General features: G+C 42.3%; 1 protein-coding gene and 2 long non-coding RNA genes across 7 annotated transcripts in view; 2 read left to right on the top strand and 1 right to left on the bottom strand.

Moving 5' to 3' along the window:
• The window catches only part of PIP4P2 (phosphatidylinositol-4,5-bisphosphate 4-phosphatase 2), an 86,394-nt gene that overhangs the window by 35,760 nt on the left and 23,293 nt on the right, over positions 1–27,341 (bottom strand). Inside the window, exons 2-3 of one of the 5 annotated variants that reach the window (XM_058698519.1) lie at positions 18,510–18,921; positions 10,014–10,089 (exon numbers count right to left, since the gene is read on the bottom strand). In XM_058698519.1, the coding sequence (XP_058554502.1) occupies positions 10,014–10,020 (7 nt within the window). In that variant the 5' untranslated portion in view covers positions 10,021–10,089; positions 18,510–18,921. Of the gene's footprint in view, positions 1–10,013; positions 10,090–12,722; positions 12,911–17,393; positions 18,460–18,509; positions 18,922–27,341 lie in introns of those variants that run through there. The other 4 variants (XM_058698518.1, XM_058698521.1, XM_058698517.1 and 1 more) reach the window with 4 other exon arrangements.
• On the top strand, positions 1,243–3,859 carry LOC131494283 (uncharacterized). Its single transcript, XR_009253290.1, has 2 exons — positions 1,243–2,429; positions 2,906–3,859. It is a non-coding gene; the product is annotated as an uncharacterized LOC131494283 (long non-coding RNA).
• Positions 17,147–25,832, top strand: LOC131494282 (uncharacterized). Its single transcript, XR_009253289.1, has 3 exons — positions 17,147–17,411; positions 21,502–21,687; positions 25,656–25,832. It is a non-coding gene; the product is annotated as an uncharacterized LOC131494282 (long non-coding RNA).

A 27,341-nucleotide genomic window follows, 5' to 3' on the forward strand; every position in this document is an offset into this window, starting at 1 on the left:
AAAATTTCACAGAGGAAACAAGTGTACTGAGGGTGAGGGAGGCGGCTGCACACTGCAGCGTACATAAAAGGCCAGCAAAGCCCATCTACTCCAATAGGGCAAAGGCTTCGCTCAAAGGAATCTAAAAATCCCAATAGGGGACCTTAAAAAAGCATTTAAAGTACATCACGGTCAACAAACCCCTGTGAATGTTTTCACTAAGATTTGTACTATGTAATTTTTAACCTGTTGAAAAAAGAAAGCTTCCAATTATGACAAAAATATGCTTGAATCTTTTGGAGGCTTGAAAAGTAGAAGGAGGGGAAAAGAAGAACAAGCGAGGATCAGAAATTTAAGATGGGAGAGGCTGTAAGCTCCATGAGGACAGAGGCATATCTGGCTTGTCCGGGACTGATTCACCAGCACCTGCACAGTGCCTGGTCTAGGATAGAAGCTCACTGAATATGCACTGTGCGGACGGATGGATGGATGGATGGATGGACGAGTGAATCACTGAAATTTATGAGATACATCTATTTCTCTTGGAAAAACAACACTAAGTATATTACTGCTGCTCTCCTTGAAGAGGACCTGGGGTGCTAACACATGAATAAGCTTCACTAAAAAAAAGGTCTCTTCTACACAGAATGCCCTCCAAATCATATACTGACAGAGGTGAGGTAGTCAGGGGACATTGGCCTGGCCCACCGGCTAGATGGAATCAATCCAAGAGATCAAATAGAACGACAGATGCTGCAGCCTAATTGTTCCACAAAACAGTGCTTCCAGGCTTATTGTCTCAATCTTCTGTCCATGACCTCAGCCCTAAGCTGACATAGAGATATGTCTTGTACTTTGGCCCCAAGAAAACCTTCACCTCCAACTCCATCTCCTTTTGTAAGGGACTTTTTAAAAATTTTTTTTAATGTTTACTTATTTCCGAGACAGAGAGAGACAGAGCATGAGTCGGGGAGGGGCACAGAGAGAGGGAGACACAGAATCAGAAGCAGGCTCCAGGCTCTGAACTGTCAGCACAGAGCCTGATGCGGGGCTCGAACTCACAAACCGTGAGATCATGACCTGAGCCAAAGTTGGACACTTAACCGACTGAGCCACCCAGGCGCCCCAAGGGACTTTTAACTCCATAGATAAATTCCACAGTTAGTAAACCCGCAGTAATTGGCAATGTAGATTGTTTGTCCTCTTTTCACTTTAAAAGTCAACAGATGACAACTATCATACCTATTTCAAATTTCTGCCCTGGATAAAAAGTCCACTGTAATCTCAGAACTCAGGATCATTAGATATTGAGAGTCACAAAAAGTCTTTATTGTGGAAGAGTCTTGTTACTTTTCTGCTTTTATTTATTTTTAAGAGAGAGAGAGAGAGAGAACACAGGCAGGGGAAGAGCAGAGAGAGAGAGAGGGAGACAGAATTCGAAGCAGCCTCCAGGCTTTGAGCTGTCAGCACAGAGTCCGATGTGGGGCTCAAACCCACGAACCGGGAGATCATGACCTAAGCCAAAGTCAGACACTCAACCAACTAAGCCACCCAGGCACCCAGAAGAGTCTTGCTACTTAAACAACGGTCAGTTTCTCTATGGGGTTTGCCTAAGTGAAAAATCTTTTTTTTTCCCTTCCATGTGAGCAGTATTTGTTAGACCAGTAGTCCCCAATCCTGAAAACTCTCTCAAAGTTCCAGAGTTGTACCATGTTAGAAAATCAAGCAATATTAGGAATTACAGTGTCTAATTTCTTCATCTCATGGGAGAGAAAACTGCAGCCTAGAGATTCTAACTTTTGAATAGATTTTTATACAGCCTTCAGAAAAGTCAGGAGCGGACTTCTCTCCCAGAGGTTTCTCCAAGATAACAGTTGTCTCTTTCGCTCAATCATTTCATACAGGCAGAAAACGTAAGAACTACTGAGGATTCCGTAGAAACACCTAGACAAGAATCAGATCTGAGCTAAAGAGGAAGTAGAGAAGGAGAGGGAAGACAGGGAAAATAAAAAAAATAGGACAGAGTATGAAAAAGAATCCATTCATGATAATAAAAACTTCATAGAAAAACTGAGACTCTTAAGAGAGACGATATCAAAGAATATGGATCACAAGGCATATGTGAAACACTCCTGAAACACTCCAAAGGAACCATTATTATTCTGTAAACCCACCGGATGAGCAAGAAAAATATAAAGGATCAAGCCTGGCTGGTTTTTTCCCCTCCTTAGGATCTTTGGGGAGAACATGCATCAGGGAGGGCGTGAGCCTGGCTGGTATTGGTTATCTCTGCTTCTCGGGTAAAATCTCTCCAGTCCAGTTCAGCACCCAGAAAGGGAAGACCAGCTTGTGTTCCTCCCCTCTGTGAAACCAAAGGAATAAAACTATTCCGGGAGACTCTTGGGTTCTTGCAGAGCCATGGATCCATTCGGCTGAAGTCAGAATGGAAGGTAAATGTGCTACTTATTAGGTTACTGACTCTTTGCTCCAAATCTCCCCTTCTCTGCTTTGTCATGCTGGCGCTGGAACTCTGCAAACCACAGCGTGGTTTTGCCAGCTGGCTGCAGGCTGTATTCTGTAAACAGGAGGCGATAAAGGAAGCCTGGATGGTTGGAGGAAGAAGGGACTTGCAGCCCTTTCCTCGGGGGCATGAAGTCTTTCTCCAGAGCTCAGAGGCATCAGCTCCAGCTGGCCCGTGTCTCTCAGAAGTCCTGTTTCATTTCTGCAGGACCCCGCCTCTAAATTATTACATCTTACTAATGCCAATCCCTTCCCTCTGTTCTCTCAGCCCTAGACTCTGTGGTAGGTATTTCCCGCGTTCAATACCCACTTGACACCTCGGAATAGTATTTTCACAACTTCATACCTAATTAACAATTAAAAATCCATACCTAATTATATTCTCTTCTGTGGTGTCTCTCTTCAGCTCCTAACTATTCATGCCAAGAATAATCCCAGGAAACTGACCCTCAAAAATGGGATTGAAGAAATGGTTTGGTCCTGCCTTGGGCTCGAAAGCAGTGTTGAGCTCCTCTACCAGGGGGACGCGGTATGATACTAATTGGTGGCTTGCAGTGGCATCCTGATGAATCAGATTATCCCCTGAAGATGACTGTGATGTTTGTGGCTCCTTCAGTTGACCATCATGGCCGTAACAACTCCTATATGGATTGTGATGTGGGACGGATTCCCCTGAATACCTTGGGAGCCTTTACAGAAAGAAAACGAGCAGCTCAGGTCTTGAAACTCTCAGCTCAAGTCATGGTCGGAGCACTTCTATCGTAGCCCTGAAAGTATCACCTGTTTCTAATTGTCACAGGGCTTATACTGCTGGAAATCAAACACAAATTTAATTGTGTAGACTGCAAAATTAGAATACCACATGAATTCACAGCCTTACCAAGCTGTCACGTGAAAGCCGGGGCATTGACTGCAAAGGAGTGGACCTCGGAAACACGGAATGGGCCATCTGGTTGTCGCCAAACAGAGCTGAGAATATGAATCCCTGAGTTACTGTGAGCCTCCCTGGTGAGTGGAAAGCAACTCTTCCTCCGAGTCTGAAGAGATGAGCCTTCCTTGACAGGAACACTGCCCCAACCTCCCCTGAAGTAGTTGTCTCACAAGTGGACAGTCATTCTCCTGAAGATGCATTCTCATCTGTTGTTGTCTCAAGACACGTAACGAAGCTCAGATCTCAACATGTTCCAGGAGGTACAAGTAGAAAGCGTGACTCAGGAAGAAGCAGCCTATATACATCAAGAGACTTGCAAGGTTTTGAAAATATATACTGCCAGAAACTTGGAGAATATGTGTGGGGGGAAATCCTAAGGGTGTTAAACCAAAGAGGATGGAATATAACACTGAGCTGAGCCGAATTTAATCATACGGGTGTGCTCGTCAGATGTTCTGGGTTCCATGTTTGTTTTAAGGCTGCAAGTAGCTCTCTATCAGTTTACTTGTCTGTTGGTGAGACTTGGCCTTACCTTTCATGGCACTGTGATGTCATAACATCCCTAGCATGGTGCAGGAGAAGAATCAAAAGCTTAGGGAGCTAGGAAGTTGGGGTGAATTTATCATAAGAAATGTGCATGCCCACACCTACTACATCAGTTTGCTTATTTTCTAAGTCGAACTGCTCCTCCGGGGAAATCCTAGTGTTGTGACTGCGGACGTGTGATAGGAAGCCCCGCTATAAGTTGTGATGCCAGACAAAGTCAAGAGGGCTTCAGCAATACCCAGGAGAAAAGTAGCAGCCAGTCAGGCACTCTACAGTGGGTTCCCAGAAGTTAGTGAGCATTCAGTGGGTCACAAGCATCCATTATGCACCAGGCACAGTGCTAGGTGCCCGTCGGGGACACCATGGGGAATGAGACAGGTTCCAGAGGTCAAAGAGCTCATGTTCTTAACATGGAAAAAGGCAGTGAAACTGAAGCACAACTTGGTGCGGTAAGCGCTCTGAGAAGGATGTGCGCGGGGGCTTCTCGAGCACAGAAGAAGGCATCTAAATCTGACTGAGGCAGAGCGAGGGTCAGGGGTGCAGGGTGGGCAGAGGGGAGAGGAGGGTAGCAGTGGACTCACTCTAGCACAATTTAGCTTTCCTCCAATACTGCAACCTTTCTCTATCCTGTTACCGTTAACCCCTCCCTCCGCAGCAGCTCTAGAACAGCCACACGTTATTGAGTGTGGTTGTAGTATCAGCTTGGAACCAAGATCAATCTGCATCCTAATGCCTCCAGCATTGCTTGTAAGAGTTTATGTGGTGCCCGCGGCAGGCCCCAGGCAACGACAAACCAGGCCTTCTTCTACAGCAGCTGATGATGTGTACTGAATTCCACTACGAGCTATTAATCTGTCGTTTTCCTCTCCCTCCGTGGTCTCAGGCGTTCGGGCTGTATCAGAACACTGCCTCCTAACTGGAGGTGCTGGCAAGAAGTGCCCAGTGACCTGCCAATGACCAATTCCTGGACGACAAAAGCTTTTTGCCCTGATTTCTCTGTTTCTCTTAAGGCAATATTCCTGCCTCATTCTATTAATGCATCTCATCTGTGGTACTAGTGCTCTCTTCAAGTATTGACAGTGAATAAGCCACATTTGCTTCCTCCACTTGATCAACTACAGTGTCTGTGCTGACTTGGATTTCAAAAAATGCGATTTAGGGGCGCCTGGGTGGCTCAGTCGGTTAAGCTTCCGACTTCAGCCAGGTCACAATCTCGCGGTCCATGAGTTCGAGCCCCGCGTCGGGCTCTGGGCTGATGGCTCAGAGCCTGGAGCCTGCTTCTGATTCTGTGTCTCCCTCTCTCTCTGCCCCTCCCCTGTTCGTGCTCTGTCTCTCTCTGTCCCCAAAATAAATAAACGTTAAAAAAAAAATTTAAAAAAAAATGCGATTTGTTTCCTGACCTGATTCATTCTCCGTAAATCTACGCAAAAAATCAGACACATATTTGGAGTGAAATGAACCTCCTAAAACCAGTACTTATTTTTTAAGCATACACTAAGTGTATAAAGATATTTAGTGAATAAGTCCCTTAAATTCTAGTGTTCAGATATCTTTACCCCATGGGTTAACTAAATTTCATTTCAAAATACAGAGATTGCTAACGAAAGCCAGAAGTTAATCCAGGAGAGAAAGTTCCTCATTATAGCCAATAGAGGGTATGGCCACTGTATATCACAGCAATCTTCCCATAATGGAATGGAGAGTTTCCTCATTTCTCTCCTAGCTGCATGGTCTTCCAGTCTGTGGCTCTCCCATGCTTGTTTCTGTGGTGGTTTTACAACATGCCTGCATTCAGGCATGTCTAATAGTTTTAGTAATAACCTACATCTTCATTTAGGACTGGTAGCAAATACAAACACCCTTTCGTTAAGCATGGCAAAGTATTCTGTACAGAGAACCAACAGAACAGGATCCCTGAATTCTGTAAATCGGAAAATGGTTTTCTTAGAAATTTTTGAAATAGTTTTGTATTAATTGGTAGAATTCATACAGCTCAGTAGATATCAGTGTTTTTTAGGGAAATATCCTATGGCCTGAGAGTAATAACAACTTGGGTGTTTATAAAAGTCTTCTCACCTTAAATCTACTCACTATTCTCACCCTGTGTTTCTTTTCTTCTGGACTGTGAATCTTAGCACTTTAATCTCTAACACTGTAAGATTTCATCTTATAACATACCTTCCCCCAAATTCTCCCTCTGTAGAAACCACATGTTCAAATGTTGAACAATTAGAAACTTTCTTATACACTGTTTTAAAAATCCCTATTATGAATCTACCAAGGTTAAATATTTCAACTTGGAAGAAGAAGGATTTTGCCATTACCTTTAGAAATAGATGCTTTGATAGAATGCCCTAACCGTCATGTGGCACATACAAACACATTCTACAGAATAATATGTTGCACGTTAGTTGGACTTCCAATGCTTAAAAGAGCTATGTAATACTCTTTAATATAATATCTTTCCAATTTTCAGAGAGTAATAGAGTAGGAACTTAAGTGAAAGAGGGACATTGGAAGTGAAAGAGTGAGATAAGATAACCACCTATATTTCAAAGTTATAGATCTATTCTCGTAGGTGTATCCAGATTGCTTACCAAAAACAACTGTGTCATAGAATAGAAAAGCAAAAGGAAATATACTAAACCACGCCTTCTCATTTAGGAAACTGAGGCACAGAGATGTCAAATAACTATGCTCAGGTCAGCAGCTAGCCACTGGCAGAAAGAACTCAAGCATCAAGTCCCACAGGCTAAACCATACCTGGTAGTGAGATCATCTCTGAGATTATAAAGGGATTTAGATATCCCAGTGCTTGAGAAACTGACATGAAGGCCAGGAAGAGAAGCCATGCTTTCCATTCCTTTGTCACATTGTTTTTATTCTTATGGGGGAAAAAAAATTCACTTTACGACAGCAATCAGGAAAAGGAAAGAATCTGGAAAACTGCCAAAGCAACACAAACGCTAATACATTCCCCCCACCCCCAAAAGTAGAGAAGTCCTCTCAAAAGAACAGAAAACAACAGGAAGAATGTATTCCCTCTTAAGAGCTATTAGAGGGATATCCCTCCCAGTGTATACAACATCTCCTCATCCTTACAAAACTGAAACACAAAACAGCTGAGCACAAAACTATATCCAATGTTGCCTGCTTTTCCCCATTTGGATCACTTCCCAGATAGTTGCTTATTGCCCTCAAAGATAGTTAATGAACATCCATCTGGCTAACTCGCCTCTCTAACATCTGTATTCGTCTGGCTAACATCTGTATCCATCTGCCAATCTTTCAAGATTTTAACAGAATGTTATACCCTAAACATTTGACATTCCTGAAAACCATATGCAAAGTCCTTGGAAATGAATGGGAAATTCACAGCATCACCTCTCACCACAGTGATGTGTTATCATACAGATGATAAATAATTGCTGAATGAAATTTACTCTCTAGCCTTGATGTGTCCTCATATCCCAGACTTGCTCATCCACTGCCTACTCGACACCCCCAACTGAGTGAGGAGTGAAGGTATTTCAAACTCAATGCTTCTAAAACAGAGTATTGAGGGGCACCCGGGGGGCTCAGTCAGTGGAGCATCAGATTCTTGATTTTGGCCCAGGTCACGATCTAATGGTCATAGAATCGAGCCCCGCCTTGGGTTCTGCCATAGGGCTCTGCGCTGCAAGCTTGGAGCCTGCTTCGGATTCTCTCTTCCTCTCTCTCTCTCTGCCCCTCCCCCACTTGTGTGTGTACACTCGCTCTCTCTCAAAATAAACATTTTTAAAATATAAAATAAAGTAAAACAGAATATGGATTTCCACTGTCCTTCCCCCTGCCCCCACATACACAACTTCTTCTCCTGTTTGTCTACCTTAGATAAAAGCAGAGTTTCCTAGTTGCTTGGGTCATTTTTGGAGATTTGTGATTCCTTTCCTTCCACTGACTCAGTCCGTTGGCAAGTCCTGCTGCTCTATGCTTAAATATGCCCTGAATCCAACCACGTCTCACTGCTTCCTTCCGTCACCTCCACCCTGGTTCAGACCTCTTACCTAGCCCACATGAACAGCCTCCTGATTAATGCCATGTCTTATTCAGTGTCTTCTTATTTTCCCCCCAGTAATCCACTCCCCACATCCCAACCATGATGATTTTCTTTCTTTTTTTGATGTTTATTTTTGAGACAGAGTGTGAGTGGGGGAGGGGCAGAGAGAGATAGGGACAGAGGATCCAAAGCGGGCTCCGTGCTGACAGCAGCAAGCCCGACGTGGGGCTTGACCTCATGAAATACAAGATCATGACCCGAGCCAAAGTCGGATGCTCAAAGTCGGATGCTCAACTGACAGCCACTCAGATGCCCCGATTTTCTTAAAAAGTAAAGCATTTCACGTTTCTCCTTTGCTCCAACCCCTCCACGGTTTGCCATTACCCTCGGAATGCAACCATATCTCTGACGGTGACCTACAAACCCTCCTTGTCTTCCCTCGTCCAGTCCCCTAATCCCTTCCGCCACACTTCCCCTTAGACACCACGCTGTAACCCACCGCCTTCCTTGTTTTCAAACAGCATGTTTCAACTTGCACACTTCTCCCCTGTCTTCCAATGGTTGATTTCAGCTAATTTTTCAGGTCTCTGAGCAACTGTCATGTCTGAGGTATCTTTCCTGAAGCAATCAGAGACACTCCCCATGCAGTTAACCCTCCATCCTCATACCCTGCTTTATTTTCTTCACTCTCTGAAATTATAGTGCTCACTGTATGTATCTCTCACTGGAACATAAGCTCCCGGGCATCTGGAACAGTACAATAGGCACTCAAATATTTGAAAGGATGACTGACTGAATGAAACATGTCTTGATTAACGTACTAAAGATGCTGGCTAGAGCCAGGAGGAAGTGTGGGCATTATAAAATAGAATAAAAGAATCATGGAGACGGATGCCTGCCAAACGGTGGGAAAGGACTGTAATAAGAAATGGGCTTGCCGCGATACTGGAAAACTGGAAGCAGATACACTTCACCGACGTTTGGGCTCCATTTTCCCTTCATAAGGATGTGGCCTCAGCGAAGCAGCCTGTGATCCAAGAACCAGTCTGAAATCGTTCTCCTATAGGTGGCATTAGTTTTAGCCTATCACAAAATCAGCTTCGGCAAGACCCTACTTGCTCCATACCACAGCCGGTGCACACCCCCGGGGAGGCCTTCACGGGGTGTGTGGTCCAGCCGCTAACCTTACGGTGGGTCACGCGTATGGTGTGGGTCTCTGGGTCTGCCTCACCTTCTCCTGCCAATCCACAGCCAACCCCAAACTCCGCAAGGATGCGAGGAGGTTCAGAAATGTAACAGACTGCCCAAATATATTCGAGAACTCTAATTCAGCGCACCGGACTGAATGTTTACGTCCCCTCAAAATTCGTGTTGAATCTCTCACCCCCAGTGTGATGGTATTAGGAGGTGGGGCCGTTGCGAGGTAATTAGGCCATAACGGCGAAACCCTCACGCATGAGGCTAGCGCTGTTACGAAAGGAAGCGGACAGTGAGTTCTCGTGCACTCTTTCCATCATGTGAGGAGGATACAAGAAGTCAGCACTCTGCAACCTGAAGACACTCTCAGCTCTCACCAGATGCTAAACCTATTGGCACTTGGATCTTGGACCTCCCAACCTCCAGAACTGTGAGAAAGAAATGTGGTGTTTCAGCCACCCAGTGTATGGTATTCTGTGATAGCAGCCTGAACTCAGACACTCAATAAAACTCTAGGCTGGAACAGAACATAGTTCTAAGTGAAATAAGACTTTGCCCCACTTTAAACTGAGGCACCATTTCTAACTTTAGATTTCTGCAGGTAGAGGACAGAAGAGGACCACTAAAAACAATACAATTTCTAAGTGAGGAATGCAGGGGTTACATAGTAAATAACTTATCTCTTCAACCAGAAGTGAATTTATTTTCTAGTCACTGAAAACATTTCCTCAAGCAATTTCAAATGTACACGTTTTTAAAAAGTGAAACAAAGGCGAAAAGGAAATGACAACGTCTACTTACATTTCATACGAAATCTACGTGTGTTTCAGAATAAAGAATTGGCCTCTTCCCTGAAGTTAAGTCACCTTGAAGGGATCTTACAATTAAAATAAATGTACATTAGAATATTAGATCAGGTGGAAATGAATAATTTTTCAATTCTTTAAAAAGGACTTGAATATAAACACGTATAAACAATTATCACTGAGGTTACTAATGACCTCCATGACACTAAGTTCAAAAGACATTTTTAGCCCTTATCTATTTGTTCTTTCTTGCAGCTTTGGACATGTTCGACTACTCCTTTCTTGAAGTGGTCTCTTCTCCTTGATTCTGTGATATGAGAGTCTTTGGGTTTTCCTCCTACCTGCCTGGAAGCTACTTACGGTCTTCTCGGAGGTTCATCTTCCTCTAACTAGTCATTGAATGTCGGAGTATCTCAAAGCTTTACCCTAGGCTCTCTCTTCTTTTTACTTTGTTTTTTTTCTCCCTAAGTGGTCTCATAGATAGTCTCCCAAACTTTTGTGCATTTTGGTACACAGAGAACATGACAATATTTTTATAGGTACTCAGAGATGGAGGCCTCTGGCCTAAAGCCTTCTGCTGTTCCAAGGACTGATGATAACCAATATCTTAACACACGTATGTTCTATCTCAGCACATTGCATGGCACACTGGTGGGGCCTCGGGAAGTTCTGAATCAACATCCATGTACTTGGCTGTCACCAATACACAAATAACACAATTTTGTGTTTTTTAACCTAGGCCTCATTTCTCAGCTCTACACCTGTAGGTCCAATTGCCTACCTGACATCTCTTCTTGGATATTTGAAACTATCTTAAATGTGTCATGTCTAAAAGTAAGCTCATGACCTGTGTTTCCCAAAAACTGATGCTCTTCTGGGGATCTCTCAGTGTAGGCAATCACACCAGGCTGTGGACACTCTGGAAGATATTCTCGCCACCTCTTTCTCACCCTCTCAGCCAATCTACCATCAAGTTGTCTTTAATTTACCTCCTTAGCATCATCTTATCTCCACCTCCACCACCCGAGTCCAAGCTATCATCACAGCATAACTGATCTGCCTGAATCATTTCAGTGGCCACTCAAGCCATGGATCCTCATTGTCTCTTGCTCCACTGTCACTCATTTTCTACTCTAGAAATAGAGTGATTTAAAAATAATAAAAATAGAATAGAGATTTCTCCAAAGAAGACATACAGATGGCCAACCGAACCATGAAAAGCTGCTCAACATCACTAGGCATTAGAGAAATGCAAATCAAAACTACAATGAGATATCATATCACACCTGTCAGAATGGCTAAAATCAATAACACAAGAAACAACAGTGTTGGCGAGGTTGTGGAGAAAAAAGGAACGTTCTTCATTACACTGTTAGTGAGAATGCAAACTGGTGCGTCCACTGTAGAAAACAGTATGAAGGCTTTGCAAAAAATTAAAAATAGAAATGGCATATGATCCAGTATTTCACTACTGAGTATTTACCCCAAGAAAACAAAAACACTAATTGAAAAAGATATATGCACCCCTATGTATACTGCAGCATTATTTATGATAGCCAAGATGTGGAAGCAACCTAAGAGTCCATCAACATAGGAATGGATAAAGATGCAATGTGTATGTATACACACACGCGCGCACACACACACACACACACTGGAATATTACTCTGCCATAAAAAAGAACAAGATGCTGCCATTTATGACAACATGAATAGACCAAAAAGGTATTATGCTAAGTAAAATACGACAGAGAAAGACAGGGGCACCTGGATAGCTCAGTCGGTTAAGCGTCCAGCTCTTGATCTCAACTCAAGTCTTTATCACAGGGTTGTGAGTATGAGTTTGAGCCCCACATTGGGCTCTGCACCCAGTGCAGAGCCTACTTAAAAATAAAAAGACAGGGGTGCCTGGGTGGTTCGGTCAGTTAAGCATCTGACTCTTGATTTCAGTTCCGGTCACGATCTCACAGTTCATGGGATCGAACCCCACGTAGGGCTCTGTGCTGGCAGTGTGAAGCCGGCTTGGGATTCTCTTTATTCCCCTCTCTCTGCCCCTCCCCAGTTATCTCTCTCTCAATCAGTTTTTTTAAAAAACTTAAAAAAAATAAAAACACAGAGAAAGACAAATACCTCACATATGTATGGAATCTAAAAAACAAAACAAACAAATAGCAAAAACAGATCCATAAATACAGAGAACACACTGATGGTGGTCAGAGGGAGGAGGTAGGAGGGGGTAGGAGGGGGTAGGAGGGTTGGAGGTTGGGCAAATTGGAGAACGTGGAGTGGAAGATACAGGTTTCCAATTATTGAATGAATAAGTCCCATGGATAAAAGGCACATCATAGAGAATATAGTCAATGGTACTGTAAGAGAACTGTATACTGACAGACGGTAGCTATACTTGTGGTGAGCACAGCATAACATACATCTCAGTCACTGTGTTCTACACCTAAAATGAATGTAACATTGTGTGTCAATTGTATTTCCATTTAAATAATCATGATGATGATGATACATATGTAATAATAATAATAATCATAATAAAGATGTGACCAGATCATCCCTTCGTTGAAGGCAAAATTTCTCAACATGACCAATAATACCCTGCATGGACTGAGCAATACTTAATTGCTCTGGCCGTCTGTTGCTGCAAAACAAATCACCCCAAAACTTAGTGGTTTAAAACAACAGTTTAATACTACCTTTCATGATTCTGTGGATTGTTCAGCTTGAGCTGGATGGGAATCATCTAGAATCTATCATACAGCTACAATAAGAATTTGGCTTGAGTTGGAGTCATCTGAACGCTCAACTGGGCTGGGCATCCAAGATGGCTTCTTCACTCACATGTCTGAGGGCTGGTCAAGCATCCCTCTCTCCATGTAGTCTCCCCACATGTGTAGTCAGGGGTTCCTTAAAGCATGGCAGTCTCAGTGTATTCAAATTCTTACAAGACAAGTTACTTTCTTCAGGGTACATTTTATAAGAGACCAAGGCAAAAGCTGCAAGACCTCTTGTGACCTAGTCTCTGAAGTCATTCAGTTCTCTTCTACTTTATCCTATACATCAAAATTGAACCTCATGGTCAGTCCAGATTCAAGGAGGAGAGGAACTATCCAAGGACTTGAATATCAAAAAGCATAGCTCTTTGGAGGGCGAGAAGGGTCTTTGGAGAACATTAACCATACCCACTTCTCCAATCCCATTTTGCAGTGTATTCCCTGTTAGCTTCCACGTTAGCCACACCAGCCTTCTTCCAGTTCCTTGTACTCATCATACTCCATCCTCCTGAAGGCTTTTGTAACAGAATGTTTTCTTAGTCTAGAATGTGTTTCCAATCCCCCTTTCCCCACGTTCAACTTGGAGACCAAAGTCTCAATAAAGTCTCAGGAAAGTCTTCCCTGTCTTCCTAACCAGGTTAAGTCTTTTTATTATATAATTTCATTGCACTGGATAAATTTCAGGCACTGTCCTTATCCCCACTGCACTTTGAATTTGTTCAAATGACTATGTAATTGATGTCTCAATATCCCCCACTAGACTGGAAGAGGGGCCATATCTGTTTTTCCCATCCTATCACAGAACTTACCTAGTACTCAAATATTTATTTGCTGAATGAATGACAGAAATAAACTAAGTAAATGAACTGTCTCTTATAACAATTCCTTTAAAATTATAGTGAAGTAGATAAGCACATTCCCTATTCAATACATGGATAATTAGGCAATCCCAAATATAAACCATTTTTCAGTCTCGTCTATAAATATAAAGGTCATATTCTCTTGCTATATCCTACTTATAAAAATAGCAGATGTATGAAGAAATCAATTAAATATAGTCAAATTATGTAAGTTTTGTGGTATTTCTTCCAATCTTTTTTTTCAAATGAGCCTAAACCTGTCTTTGCTTTTAATGTCTATGCCTTAACAAAAGCTGACACATGTACCAAATGGAGTATTCTAATCACCGGAGAGGTGCTCCTCTCCTCTGTGCAGGAATCCGACACTGATGGTAAAAGACCACTAGAAGCATTCCACTTAGAAACCCAGGTGGATTATTACACAGACCAGACATGATTCTGACTGTGGTAAAACAAGACGCAGAATACTAACTGCTTCCCACTACATTATCAATAACCTGTCTATAAATAAACACTTCACCAACTTTCAACTTAAAACGGAATACTTCATCTTGGAGAGCTAACATTCCTGTTCTTAGATGGTAACACAAACAGCAAAGGATTCGATTAGAGAAAATAATCACGAGTTATGGCTCTTAACAATTTTTTTTTAAAAAAAAAGTGCATAATTATGAATGGTATCATAAAACAAAGTTCATTATCAAAAAGTGCATTCTATTCTATTTTGAATCCCAACCTTCAACTCTAATTCTTGTCAACTACTTTCAAGACTGAAAAGATCTGGTCTAGCAACAGAGTGTTTCCTACAATACATATAATTAGCCATTGTGTTTATTTATTATTTCTGCCCACTTCAACATGGGCTCCAAAGGGTGTTTGGTCAGTCTTGTTGACCTAGAGTAGTCTCTAGCACATCATGCTGCCCAGTGAATCACTGAATGGGTAAATAGGACTGGTGTTCTAGAATCAGATTTTGTGTATTACTCAAAATATATATGAAGATGCTTATTTGTTATTTAAGAGAAGATATTCTGACAAAAATGCCAACACATAAAATGTTCTCACTTCTCATCTATGCTTCTTGCTTCCTAGGTATTATGCCACATGAAATTAGTGTTTCTAATTATCTAACCTTTCTTATCCACCAGGTATAGAAAAAAAATTATATTCTACCATAAGGCAGAAACAGCTTTTAGCTAAATCAATTGTTAAAAACAAGACAACGGGCTCAAAATGGAGTCACTTAAGCTTAGCTCCATATCACCAAACTGAGACTTAATTACACTTTCGACCTCTTCCAGAAATGGAATCTTAAAGTGAATCAGGAACTACCTGATCCGCACTAGTGAGGTCATCTGCCTGATAAACCCCTGCCATCCCATAAAGGAAAGTGGTCTTCCCACAATCATTCCACTTTTTGGCAGTATAATTTCCTTGTTCCCACTCCATTCCGCCTATAGAAGTCTTTCATTTTGTACAGCTTTTGGAAGCTCCCTTCTGTATGCTAGATGGGATGCTGCTCGAGTCATGAATCATTAAATAAAGCCAGTAAGGTCTTCAATTTTTTTTAACCTTTATTTATTTTTGAGAGAGAGAGAGAAAGTATGAGCAGGGGAGGGGCAGAGAAAGAGAGGGAGACACAGAATCTGAAGCAGGATCCAGGCTCCCCACTGTCAGCACAGAGCCCCACTCAGGGCTCAAACTGGAACTCTCCAACAGTGAGATCATGACCTGAGCCTTAGTCGGATGCTTAACTGACTGAGCCACCCAGGCGCCCCAAGCCAATAAGATCTTTCAAATTTACTCAGTTGAATTTCGTTCTTTAATACATTGAATTTCTTCGGTTATTAAGTTATCTGGAATGAAACTTCTTTTTCTCAGTGGCTGAACTGGACTTTGCAACTTCTTCTGTAATGTGAGGGGTTTTATCAGATTAAACAAATACATGGCAAATGATACAGAATTCTACAAGCAGGTCCGTGAGTATGACTATTTTTGTGGAATAATTTCGCCACTGTGGCTAAAAATACAAAAACAAAGATGCAAGATAGAGGGCATGAAAATCTGTCAGAGGACAGTTGCTTAACTCCAAAGTTTGTCTTTTAATAAATTGCAAATATTTTGCCTCAAGGGGTGACTTGATGAAACATTCATTTATAAGTGGTTAAACTTCTTCTAGACCACCCAATTTAGGTTAAGAGTAAAATATTAATATCAAATTTGTGCATTAAAGGAAATTCCCCCAACTGGTATCCTCTGATGCAAGTTTAACATGGACCTACAAACATGACTTGTGGCTTTTCTGTAGGTGAGTCTCTGCTCCATTTTGCACCTTATTTCTTAACTCATTGATCACACTGAATTATTCACAGCTGAACATCTTTTTCCTCTGTCCTGCTTCTTGTTAAGTGCAGATTAAGATCTAGATTGTTGTAATTCATTAAGTGGAAATTTTAAACACTAAACAAGTTGAACCTGCTCCACAACCGCTCCAATTCCAGACTTGAACTTGGAAAAAGTTGTGTTACAAGAAACATGATCTGCCCATATTTTCAAAGGCATTAACATCTGTCTCCTTGGGTTTTTAAACTCCTCTCAAATTCAGCCAAAAAGAGAGATGCACTTAAGCTACGTTTGCAAGTGCCACATTTGACCATTCATTACTCTAAGTGGTTTTTTAAAGTCTTGTCTTCCATTTTCTGTAAGTCCTGACTCCACCTTCTTTCTACTATAGAACTCGACTACAAGGCTTAGAACAAAGATCTTTGAATAGTTTGCTAAACACCTCCCCCAAACACACACTTCTTTCTTCAGATCCCACCACTATCAAATTGTTTCTGACTCCATCTTGAGCAGTAAATAAATAGAAGTACATGCAGGATTAACTTGGGTTACTTTTAGAAGTAAGTTCATTTCAATCTCACCCAGACATGCATAAAAAATAGTACATCTTCCTTTCTATTCTTCATCATTCACCATTAAAGCTAACACATACTCCTTACTAAGAGGAGTAACAGGGAAGGGCAGGAATTTCAGACATATTAAGAATATTGATTCATTCTATTCCTTTTGGGGAGACAATTCCCTGATTGAACAGAGCACTGGTGGGGAGACAGGAGGAGACGCACATTTTTCAAGCTAAGCCCTTTCAAGGACAGATCCCAAGGTGAGCAGTACTAGGGGTTTGTCAGCAACCTGAAAGGATTTGTGAATGATTGTGAAAGATTTGCACCTCCTCCAGCTGCACTTAGGAGCTGTTCTAAAACAGTAAAGCCCAGTTTGGGAAATTCATGTCACATCCTGTACCCCTGGACAAGAAGTGGTGAAATACACACACACACACACACACACACACACACACACACACGCGGACGGACGCGCGCCACACACACACACACACACACACACACACACACACACACACTCCCCACACACACCCAGCGGGTGAGAAGGGGTGAAATACACACACGCGCGCGCGCAAACACACACACACACACACACACACACACACACACACACACACACACACTCACGCTCACACTCCACCCCACCCCACCAAAAGCCCTGCGGGGAAGCTCCCAGCCAAGCAGGTTCGGGCTTGGGAAGGCACAGTCAGCATCCCTCTCTCCCAGCCCAAGTGAGAGGCTCGCCTCCGCCTCGGAGCTACAGCTCCCTTGGTCTTTCACATTCTAGGCTTTTCCTTTCGAAGTAGAAAGGTCTATGCTGGCCTTACCTCTGGGGCTGCTTTCCTGTAAGTACGGCGGGGCCGTGGGAGTGACATTCCCCGAGTGGGATGCTGACAGCAGCGGCGAGCGTTCGTCCACCCCGTCAGCAGCCATGACTGCGGCGGCGGCGGGGCCGGGGGGAGGCTGAGCCGGGGGCTGCGGCGCCCGCGGAGGTGGTGGCTACTGCCGCGGCCGCTGCTGCTGCTGCTGCCGCTGCCGCTGCTGCTGCTGCTGCCGCCGCCTCCGGGAGGACCCGGGCTGTGTCACAAGGCAGGAGGCGGGGGGAGGGGAGGGTGCGGGACCGAGAGGCGGGGGAAGGGAAGCGCGCTGGGAAGCCAGTCTGGGGGAGGGGAGGGGAGCGAGAAAGAAGGAGCCCGGGAGAGGGGCGGAGGGGAGGAGTGGAGAAGGGGAGGAGCGGGAGCCAGGGAACACAGTAGGGCTGCCCCCGGAAGGCGGGGAAGGGAAGGTGCGGAGCCACGGAAAGAGGGGCGGGCGGGGGAGGCGAGAGAAAGGGGCTGCAACTCTTCTCTCTTTGTACTTTACGTTTCCTTAGCTAAGAAGAGGAAGAAGGGTAAAGAGCAACCTGAAAGGGGGTAGGAGAAAAGGCCTTGACTGCGGAAAAACTACAGCAAACACGGATCTCAAGTTCAGCCCCAAGATGGGGGCGGGGGCGGGGGGAAGAGGAGGGATTCTGTGCCGTCCAACTTTGCAGCAGTAAAGGGAAGAAAGCTTACTCCTAGGGTTATCAATTCCTTCTTGAGGGCTGCTGCTGCTTTTGTTGGAAAAATCACTTTTCAGTTTCTGTTGTCTAGGACGAAGTAAATTTCTGCAGGAGTGGTGCCATTCCTTGCTTGTCCTTGTTTTCTCGTATCTGTTTGGCACTCTTCTAACAGTATCTTACTGAAATGATGCATAGTGTGCTGGCTTTTACAAGTTTAATTTGACAAAATACGTTGCCCTCATAGTTTTGATTTTGGACCATATTGTCCCTGACACCTTATACAATAATGAAGCTTATGAATAATGTAAAGCAATTAAAAACTACTTTTCTTGAGCTAGCGTTTTAGAATGATCTTTCACATGTAAAAGAGAGTAAGAAAAAAAAAAAATCTAGGCATAGTTACCGGCATGCTTTCTTGTTTTTTTCTTCTCCTATTTTGGTGGTTGCCTAAGTGGCTTAAAAATCAACGTTTTGAGTATGCCAGACAGAAACGCAATAGGAAATTATCAAAAGATAAATTTTCTGCAGTAATTCTTGGAGCCATTCAACAAACATATATTATGTGCTTCCTGGGTCTACAAAGGTGAATACACGGGGCAATGGTCTTTATCCTCCAGATGTCTGTGTGGGAACACAGTTGAAAACAAACAAAAAATGAGGCTGGTAGTCCCAGCTGTAGATTTAAAGGGTCAGGAGGAAAAGCTGGCTTTAGAAATTTGAAACTGCTTCTCATGTTACATTAAGAAGGGTCTTCATTTTGCTCTCTGAAGATACTCTTTCTTCCAAAAAATCCATTTAGGCATCAGCTGGAAATCCTAAGGGAAAATCAAAGAATAATGCTTTCTATTATGCAGCATCTTTTATGGGTCAGTAGTATCAGGACCCAACACAATATAAGGATCCCCATACGATATAATCCAAGGGCGTTTATAGATCTCCAGAAACCTGAAAAGTGAGAGGTCAAGATATAGCGGTCCCTGCAAAAATGAACATTTTACGAAAATGAATGGCAGGCTTTTTGGTTTGTTTTTGTTTTTGTTTCAGGGTGCAGTGAAAGAAGCTATTGAGTTAAAGAAACTTTTAAGAAGAATCAACAAAATCCTATTACTCTAGCATCCTGTCCTGGGGCCTATCACACTGGATTGTAACAGTGTATTTACGTTTCTATTACCCACCTCCCCCTTATTCCCCACTGACTTTGTGAGTCAGAAACCATAACTGTCTCATTAACTCTTGTATCTCCAGTATCTAACACAATGCCTGGTTCATTAAGAAGCGCTCGATAAATATTTGCCAAATAAATAAGCAAACGAGTGTATGAGTAAATCCTCCACAGTGCCAGAATCTTACTAAAGCAAATTGTTAGCAGAAAAAACATGGAGCATCTTGTGATTTTTTTTAATGAAGATGACAGCGTAGCCATCTGACCACCGTTTTTACTGTTCCATTATTATCTCTTCAACTAGGGTCCCTTTATTGTCCAGGTAAAAAGGTTTGTTTCTTTCTTTCTTTCTTTCTCTCTTTCTTTCTTTCTTTCTTTCCTTCTTTCCTTCTTTGTATGGCTTCTTTATCTATTTCAGAATTCATTAGAGGGTGACACAGCTAGTGGAAATCACTCTTCTCACACTATACAAGGTAGAGGGTAAACCAAGGGTATATTTGCAGCAATGCGAAGTTTCGTAAAAAGTAAACAAAAACAAACAAACAAACAAAAAACTTTTATTAGGTATCACTTCATTCTAGTTTAAAAATAATACTATAGGGGCGCCTGGGTGGCTCAGTCGGTTGAGCGTCCGACTTCGGCTCAGGTCATGATCTCACGGTCGCGTCCGTGAGTTCAAGCCCCACGTCAAGCCCCGCGTCAGGCTCTGTGCTGACCGCTCAGAGCCTGGAGCCTGTTTCGGATTCTGTGTCTCCCTCTCTCTCTGACCCTCCCCCGTTCATGCTCTGTCTCTCTCTGTCTCAAAAATAAATAAATGTTAAAAAAAATTAAAAATAAAATAAAAATAATACTATAGTTTATGGTTACTCAATAAACATTAAATAATTCTTATCAATCCAAGGCATTTTATGATGATAGTATTTTTCCATCTCTACTCAGGAAATGAGGTAATGTGTCTTTTGGGATACAAGTACAATATGAACAGATAATGTGTGAGCTAGTAAAAGCTGTATCTTACTACTTACTGAAGCTACTTACACTACAATTTTAGTTACCTACTACTGAGCAACCCACCATACCCAAATCCAGTGGTTTAAAACAACATGATTCGTTATTTTTCATGAGTCTATAGGTAGTTGTGTGGTTATTCTATTGGTCTTGCCTGGGCTTGTATTCAGGAAGCTGCATTCATCTGGCAGATTGGCTAGGGGCTAGCTCAACTGAGGCAGCTTGGATGGGGGTGGGGGGGGTGGGGGCGGGTTGTCTCTCTTCAGCTCTTCAAAGTCTGTCACTTGTCACTCCAGGCTTCTTCACATACCTGGTAGGCAGTATTTGAGGGGTGAGAGGGTGACTGCGGAAGCTATGGCACCTTTTCCAGATCTAGGCTCTGCGTCTCAAATAATGTCACTTCTACCATATTCTTGTATCTCCCTCAGCCTGCCTCCTGCTTCCTGTCCAAAGAAAGTTAGAGGCTCAGAGGCCTCTCTTCATGATCAACCCCTATTATGATCGTCAGTCATTGGAAAGATTAAACAACTTCCTCATTTTCACTTTATAAGCCATCCTATGACATCCTGCCTCTAAGCTTCATCTCAGTGTTGGATTTGAACACCTAGTTCGTGAGCTATTCTTTTGTGCACAATAAACTCTAGCTAAATACTATTTTACTCATCTGGTTTTAATTTTTACTGCCTCTGGATTTCAACAGAACTGTAAAATGATACATGTATGCTGTTTGAGCTGTTGAGTTTGTTGTAATTTTTTATGGCAGCGATAGAAAATGCCACCTCCCATCAAAGAGAGCTAGAAGAAGCTAATTGTTACTTTCTGTGTTCTACATGGAAATGACATTAGTGAGATCAACGAGTTCATTAGGTATGTTTACTACCTTACAAGGTACCACAGACAAGAGTTAATTGGTCTACTTTCTGCCCTCTGGTCTCCAGGAGCAATCTCCTCCCTGCTTTTCTAGCTTTCACCGACAGTCTCGTCTCTGCCCCTTCCAGCATTCACCCGCTGCCTGGCCTGAAGACTGCCATGTGCTTTGGGTTTTGTTGGAGCAATACTAATTTCTCTTACATTTATCTATTGCTTTGTACTTTACTCATTCCTGTTGAATTAATCTATTACTTTGTACTTCTGGTCCATCCCACTTTGGTTAACCTATTATTGCTTTGGAAGAATCCAGCATCCTAAAACTTAGAGACTGAAATAACAATGCGTTATTTTTCAGAAAGGTGCATTCAGCTGGTGGTTGCGCTGCTGACTGCACTCAGCTGAGAAAGCTGGATTGGCTGATCCTCGCTCTCCAAACTCGCTTTCATCCTGGGCACCTTTGTTGAACTCACTCTCAGAATAGCGCTCCCACAGGGCAGAGGCAGATGCTGCCAAGGCCTCATGGGTCCCAATTTTGGAACAGGTACAAGCTTGTTTCTACCACTCTTTACTGGTCAGAGCAAGTCATAAGGCCAGCCCGCATTCAAGCGAGCAGAGGGATAAATTCAGTCTCTTGATGGGAAGTGTGGCAGTGTCACATGCAGAGGGGCATGAATGCAGGGAGGTCACTGTATAATGACCCATCACAGCTAAAACAGTATTTGATATAAGAAAAGCAGTGAGGGGGCGCCTGGGTGGCGCAGTCGGTTAAGCGTCGGACTTCATCCAGGTCACGATCTCGCGGTCCGTGAGTTGGAGCCCCGCGTCAGGCTCTGGGCTGATGGCTCAGAGCCTGGAGCCTGTTTCCGATTCTGTGTCTCCCTCTCTCTCTGCCCCTCCCCCGTTCATGCTATGTCTCTCTCTGTCCCAAAGAAAAGCAGTGAGAAAGGCAAAGGAGAGTTCCTCAAGAAACATCATGTTTTGGGGAAGAAGTTTAATTTGAAACATTAAAGTCCATCTAAGAAGTATGTTTTATTAATATCTGTGCAACGTAAAGCATACTCATATTAAATATGTTATTGTAAGGATTATAATTTCTCCCCTTGGCGCATAACCACATGCTACCTCCACTTGGTCACCTTGATGTCTCCATCTTTCTCCTCTGTGCTGGGGGGGGGGGCAGGCTTGGAGATCAATTATATTTCAATATGATTGTATATAATTTGAATTCAGTACCTCTAAATAGTGATCTTAGTTCAGTTAATTTAACTTCTCTATACCTCTTTTGTTGAATTAGTCTGTAAAACAAAGAAAATAATACCAACTCATAGGGTATTTATGATAATTGAATGAGAAAATGTATAGAATATAAATAATTATCAGTGCTTGGCACATAGATTTGCTATAAATATAAGCTTTTTTTTTTTTTTTTTTTTTTTTTTTTTTTTTTTTTTTTTACTGCTCTCCCTTTTTAACTCTATTAGAAGGGAAACCAGGGGATAAGCATCACTGAACTAAGCTAGGAGTACAATGGTCTTGTATATACTAGGAGTACAATATATATAAATTTAAACAAGACACTGGGATGGGGAAGGCCCCTAAAGAACTTACATTTGTGCCTTCTCTGGAAATCCGTATATATATATATACACACATATATACATATATATATATATATATATACACACACACACATATATACATATATACATATGTGTGTATATATATATGTGTATATATATGTATATATGTGTGTATATATATATACAGATTTCCAGAGAAGGCACAAATGTAAGGCACATATATACATATGTGTGTGTATATATATATGTGTATATATATGTTTAATCCATATATATATGTTTAATCCATATATATATATATATATATGTTTAATCCATACACACACACACACACACACACACACACACACATATGTTTTTGGTTGTTTGTTTATTGTTTTTTTTTTTTTTTAAGTAACCCCTAGGCCCTAGGCCCAACATGGGGCTTGAACTCATAACCCAAGATCAAGAGTTGCAGGCTATACTGACTCAGCCAGCCAGGTGCCCCTGAGTATGTTTATATGTGTGTATATATAAATATACATATACATATATATACACATACATATATATACACACATACATAAATATATATGTGTATATATGTATATATTTATATGCATATATAAAATATAAAAATATATATTTTATATGTTTATATTTATATGTGTGTATATATATATATATTTTTTTTTTTTTTTTTAAGTCGGCATCATGCCCAGTGTGGGACTTAACTCATGACCCTGAAATCAAGAGTTGCATGTTCTACCAACTAAGGCAGCCCGGCACCCCTGTTTATATTTTTAACTCACTAATTCATTTATACTTAACTTATAGTTACACAGGGTAGCATCTCAGTGTGTAGCCTGCATGCTCAATGCAAGAACTCTGGAGCATCTCAGCAGGCCTGAAGGGGTTGTATTTAAGCATAAAGTTTCCCGGGTCCTTTGGAAATTCCTATTAAAGAAACATTGAGGAACACTGTCAGGTCCAAGGAAACAGGGATTTATATTTCACATGCAGAATGAAATATCAGTGCCCCTTCATCACTGTGGGGCTTGGGAAGGCAGGAACCTGGGTGTTTGGTGAGGGAAACTTGAAGGATGGGTACTCCACCGTGTCTAGGGTAAAGAGGTTTGCCTTTAGCTCCAAGGGCTTTTGTTTGCTTCTCCAGCAGACAAACTTGTAAGCCCGAAAGAACAATGCCATGTTCCGGAGTTGAAAAAGGTGCTACGTTTTGCAGAAACAGTCGAGGAGGGGTGCAGGCTTGACTGTGGTCACAGAAGAGTTTTCAGTTAATTTGTCCTGGATTGCCTGTCACTATCTCAGTTTCATCAGCAAAATGGGGGATAGCTGTCCTGCATCTCATAGTATGCTAATATGCGTAAAATAAGACACAAGCTCTATAAGCACCCTCCAAAAGAGAAGAGTGAAATGAAGTTCAAGAGAGGATATGTGACCTGAACTTGTGTAGAACTTTCCCTGTTGACCCAAAACTGCCAGCCAGGGTCCAAAGCTGAAGATAAAGAAGCAGTAAGTATTTGCACATACTAAATCAGCAGCACTGGGCCCTCAATAACCACAATTACCCCAAATCATATAAGCCAGAGAAGGAGGAGAAAAAATGAGAATCACTGGAGTCATAAATTGTTGGCTTAACAAAGTTCTACTGTGGCTTTTCCCTACCCATTTCCAAAAGGCCAAGTGAGAAGGGCTGTAAGAGAATTACTTGCAAAGTCTGGGGGTGCCTGCACTCCGTTTTCTACTCGTACCTCAAATTAGGACACAGGCCAGTCCATCTTCCTAAAGTCTACGTGAACAGGAAAAAAGGAATTGGTGAATGTCAGTAAGAGAAACAGGAAGGCTTGTGGTGTAGCCCAGCTATCACTTCTGCTTTGATGAGAATGTGAGTTTCTGGTAGGCCAAGTGAGTACCACAAAGCTGGGCTTGTGCCATCATGTTCGCACCAACACACACACACAAAACTAACTACTAGGCAAAAAAGTCCCCCGGCAACAAAAACAAAAGTTCAGGAGTATGCCACTGAGTGCAAGAGCTGAGGAGAGTTGGAAAAATTTAAACGAGACACTGTGGACTGGGAAGGCCCCTGAAGAACTCCTATTTGTGCCTCCTCTGGAAATCCAGTATCTGAATACCTGCTATGGAGAGACCATTGTCGATGGCGGGGTGGTGTTGGTCCAACAGCGAGTGCCAAACAGCCTGAGGAAGATGAAGATGATGGCCCCTTTAATCCCTCTGGCTCCTCCCCGTGTCCACTCCCTGGAGAAGCTAGGAACCAGAAAAGGAAGGAAGGACCTACAGCCCAGAAGTAAACTACACTCTTCCCTCCAAGGTAGAAAATGGGAAAGAGGTAAAGAGAAGGCCATACCCTCTCCCCATTTCCAGTCCTCCAAACCGCCATGCTAGCAGATGACAGAAAAAAGAAATCTTTTATTTGGATATGAAATTGGAGTTATAGACTGAATGGATTTTTAATCACTGAAATTGACCAAGAAGTTATAGAACCTACAGATGTGACAAGATATCTGTGACAGGTGGGGGTGCGGGGGGGGGGGGGCTTTAAAATGGCTGTTTTAAGGGCAGTATTTGGAGGAGACTATAACCATTTCTTACTTGTACCTCACTGAGTTACATTTGTTTAGTAAGTTGGATAGATGGATAGATGATCGATAGATGGATAGATACAGAGATACAGAGATAGAGAAATATATATGACTGCTGCCCCAAATTCAAGCTTTCCTTGGCTAAAACATTTTTGACGAATAAATACAAGTATCTAGTACTAAATGCTGTGACTACAAAGATGAGATACAGCATTTAAGAGGTAATTAAGGTTAAATGAGGTCATAACAGTGAGGCCCTAATCCAATAGGTGTGATGGTCTGATACCCGAGGTTGTGCTCACGCACACGTGCTTGCTCTGTCTCAGCCTCTCTCTTTCGATGAATCCGCACTGAGGAAAGACCAACTGAGGACATAGTGAGAAGACAGCCATCTGCAAGCCAGAAAGAGTGTCCTCATCAGAAACGCAGCCCTGTTGGACCTTGATCTTGGACTTCCCATCTTTCAGAACTGTGAGGAAATAAATTTCTGCTCTTTAAACCAAGCAGTCTGCAGGCATCTTCCTATGGATACTCCAGCACGCTAATACAATCTGCAAAGAATAAGATTGCTTTTTAAAAATCCTCTTTGCCCTTGGAAACACCCATTTTCACAGAGAAACCTATCTGAGACCAGAGGAGCAGTTGATAAACGCAAAAACACATTTTATGATGAGAAACTTCCTTTTCCTATGGTTTCAGAAACCAGTTGGGTAAGAAAAGTAACTGTTACCTCTTTAGAAATTGGTATTCCCAGAATTTCCTCCTAGGAGATACAAAACACATTCTAGTTTTATTTTCTGCACGTCTAGGCTTTCGATTCTGTCTTAGCAGAAGGTCAGGCAGAGGGTCTGTCTGACCCTCAAGTGTACCATCCAGTTTATTTAACCAGTCCCCTATTTTTTAATGTTTCAGAAATTTTGCAATATTTTATTCACTCATTCAACAAACACTTAATGAATGCCTTCCATGTGCCAGGCACTCTTCTACGAGTTACAAAACCCCTGACCTCATTACAACTGAAGACCGGTAACACTCAGGTGAACAAGGATATGTAATATATCAGGTGGTGATAAATGTGATGGGGAGAAATCAAGCGGTGTAAGGGGAAATAGGAGAGAGAGGGTAGAGGGGGCACATTGCTTTCTTGCATGGAGGAATTTGGTAGGCTTCCCTGATATCTGAGCAGAGATAGGGACAGTGAACGGCAAGGTCCCGAGGAGGGAACACACTTGACACGTGCAGGAATGGCAAGGATGCCTGTGTGGCCTGAGCAAAGTGAGCTGGGGAGTGGGGGTGGGGTGGGGGAGTAAAAGATGAGATCAGAGAAGTTTGCCATTGACCTGGGTGTGGCAGATCATATGCAGCCGGTTTGGCTTTTCCTCTGAGATGAGAAAAGTTTGGAGCTCTTGGAGGCTTTTAGGGTAGAGGAACGACACAGGTTTTAAAAGAATCACAATGGCTGCTTGTGTTAAAATTGGACTGTAGGTAAGAAAATAGAAGGACTGAAGGTGGAAAAAAGGAGTCAGATTTTGTATATACCGTGAAAGTAAATCTAACACAATTTCCTGACGGATTTCATGTAGTGTATGAAAAACAGAAGTCAAGGATGACTTCGGTCAATCTTTGAACACTTTTCTGAGATTTATTTAGGATAAATTTTTTTGAATGGAAGGCCAGATCAGAGATATGCACATGTAAAAATTTGGGGGCATATATTGTCAATTGCCCTCTGGAACTTGGAACCATTTTATACCCTCACTTGTAGTGACGGAGACTCTCCATTTCTCAGTAGCTTAGGAAAATAACATGGACCATTATTTTTAATATTGACAGCTTAATATGAAAAGTAGATTTTTTGTGACTTATTTAACTTTATCCTTAATGATTCTTAATATTCTTGAATATTTTTAGTAGTCCTTGGTATTGACCACTTTTCCACTGGGAAGTTCACCTTTTTTATTATCACTTAAAATTTTTATTTATAACTTTAATTTAAAATTTTATTGATTGAC

The sequence above is a fragment of the Neofelis nebulosa genome, chromosome 14, assembly GCF_028018385.1.
Source record: "Neofelis nebulosa isolate mNeoNeb1 chromosome 14, mNeoNeb1.pri, whole genome shotgun sequence".
NCBI classification, from domain to species: Eukaryota; Metazoa; Chordata; class Mammalia; order Carnivora; family Felidae; genus Neofelis; species Neofelis nebulosa.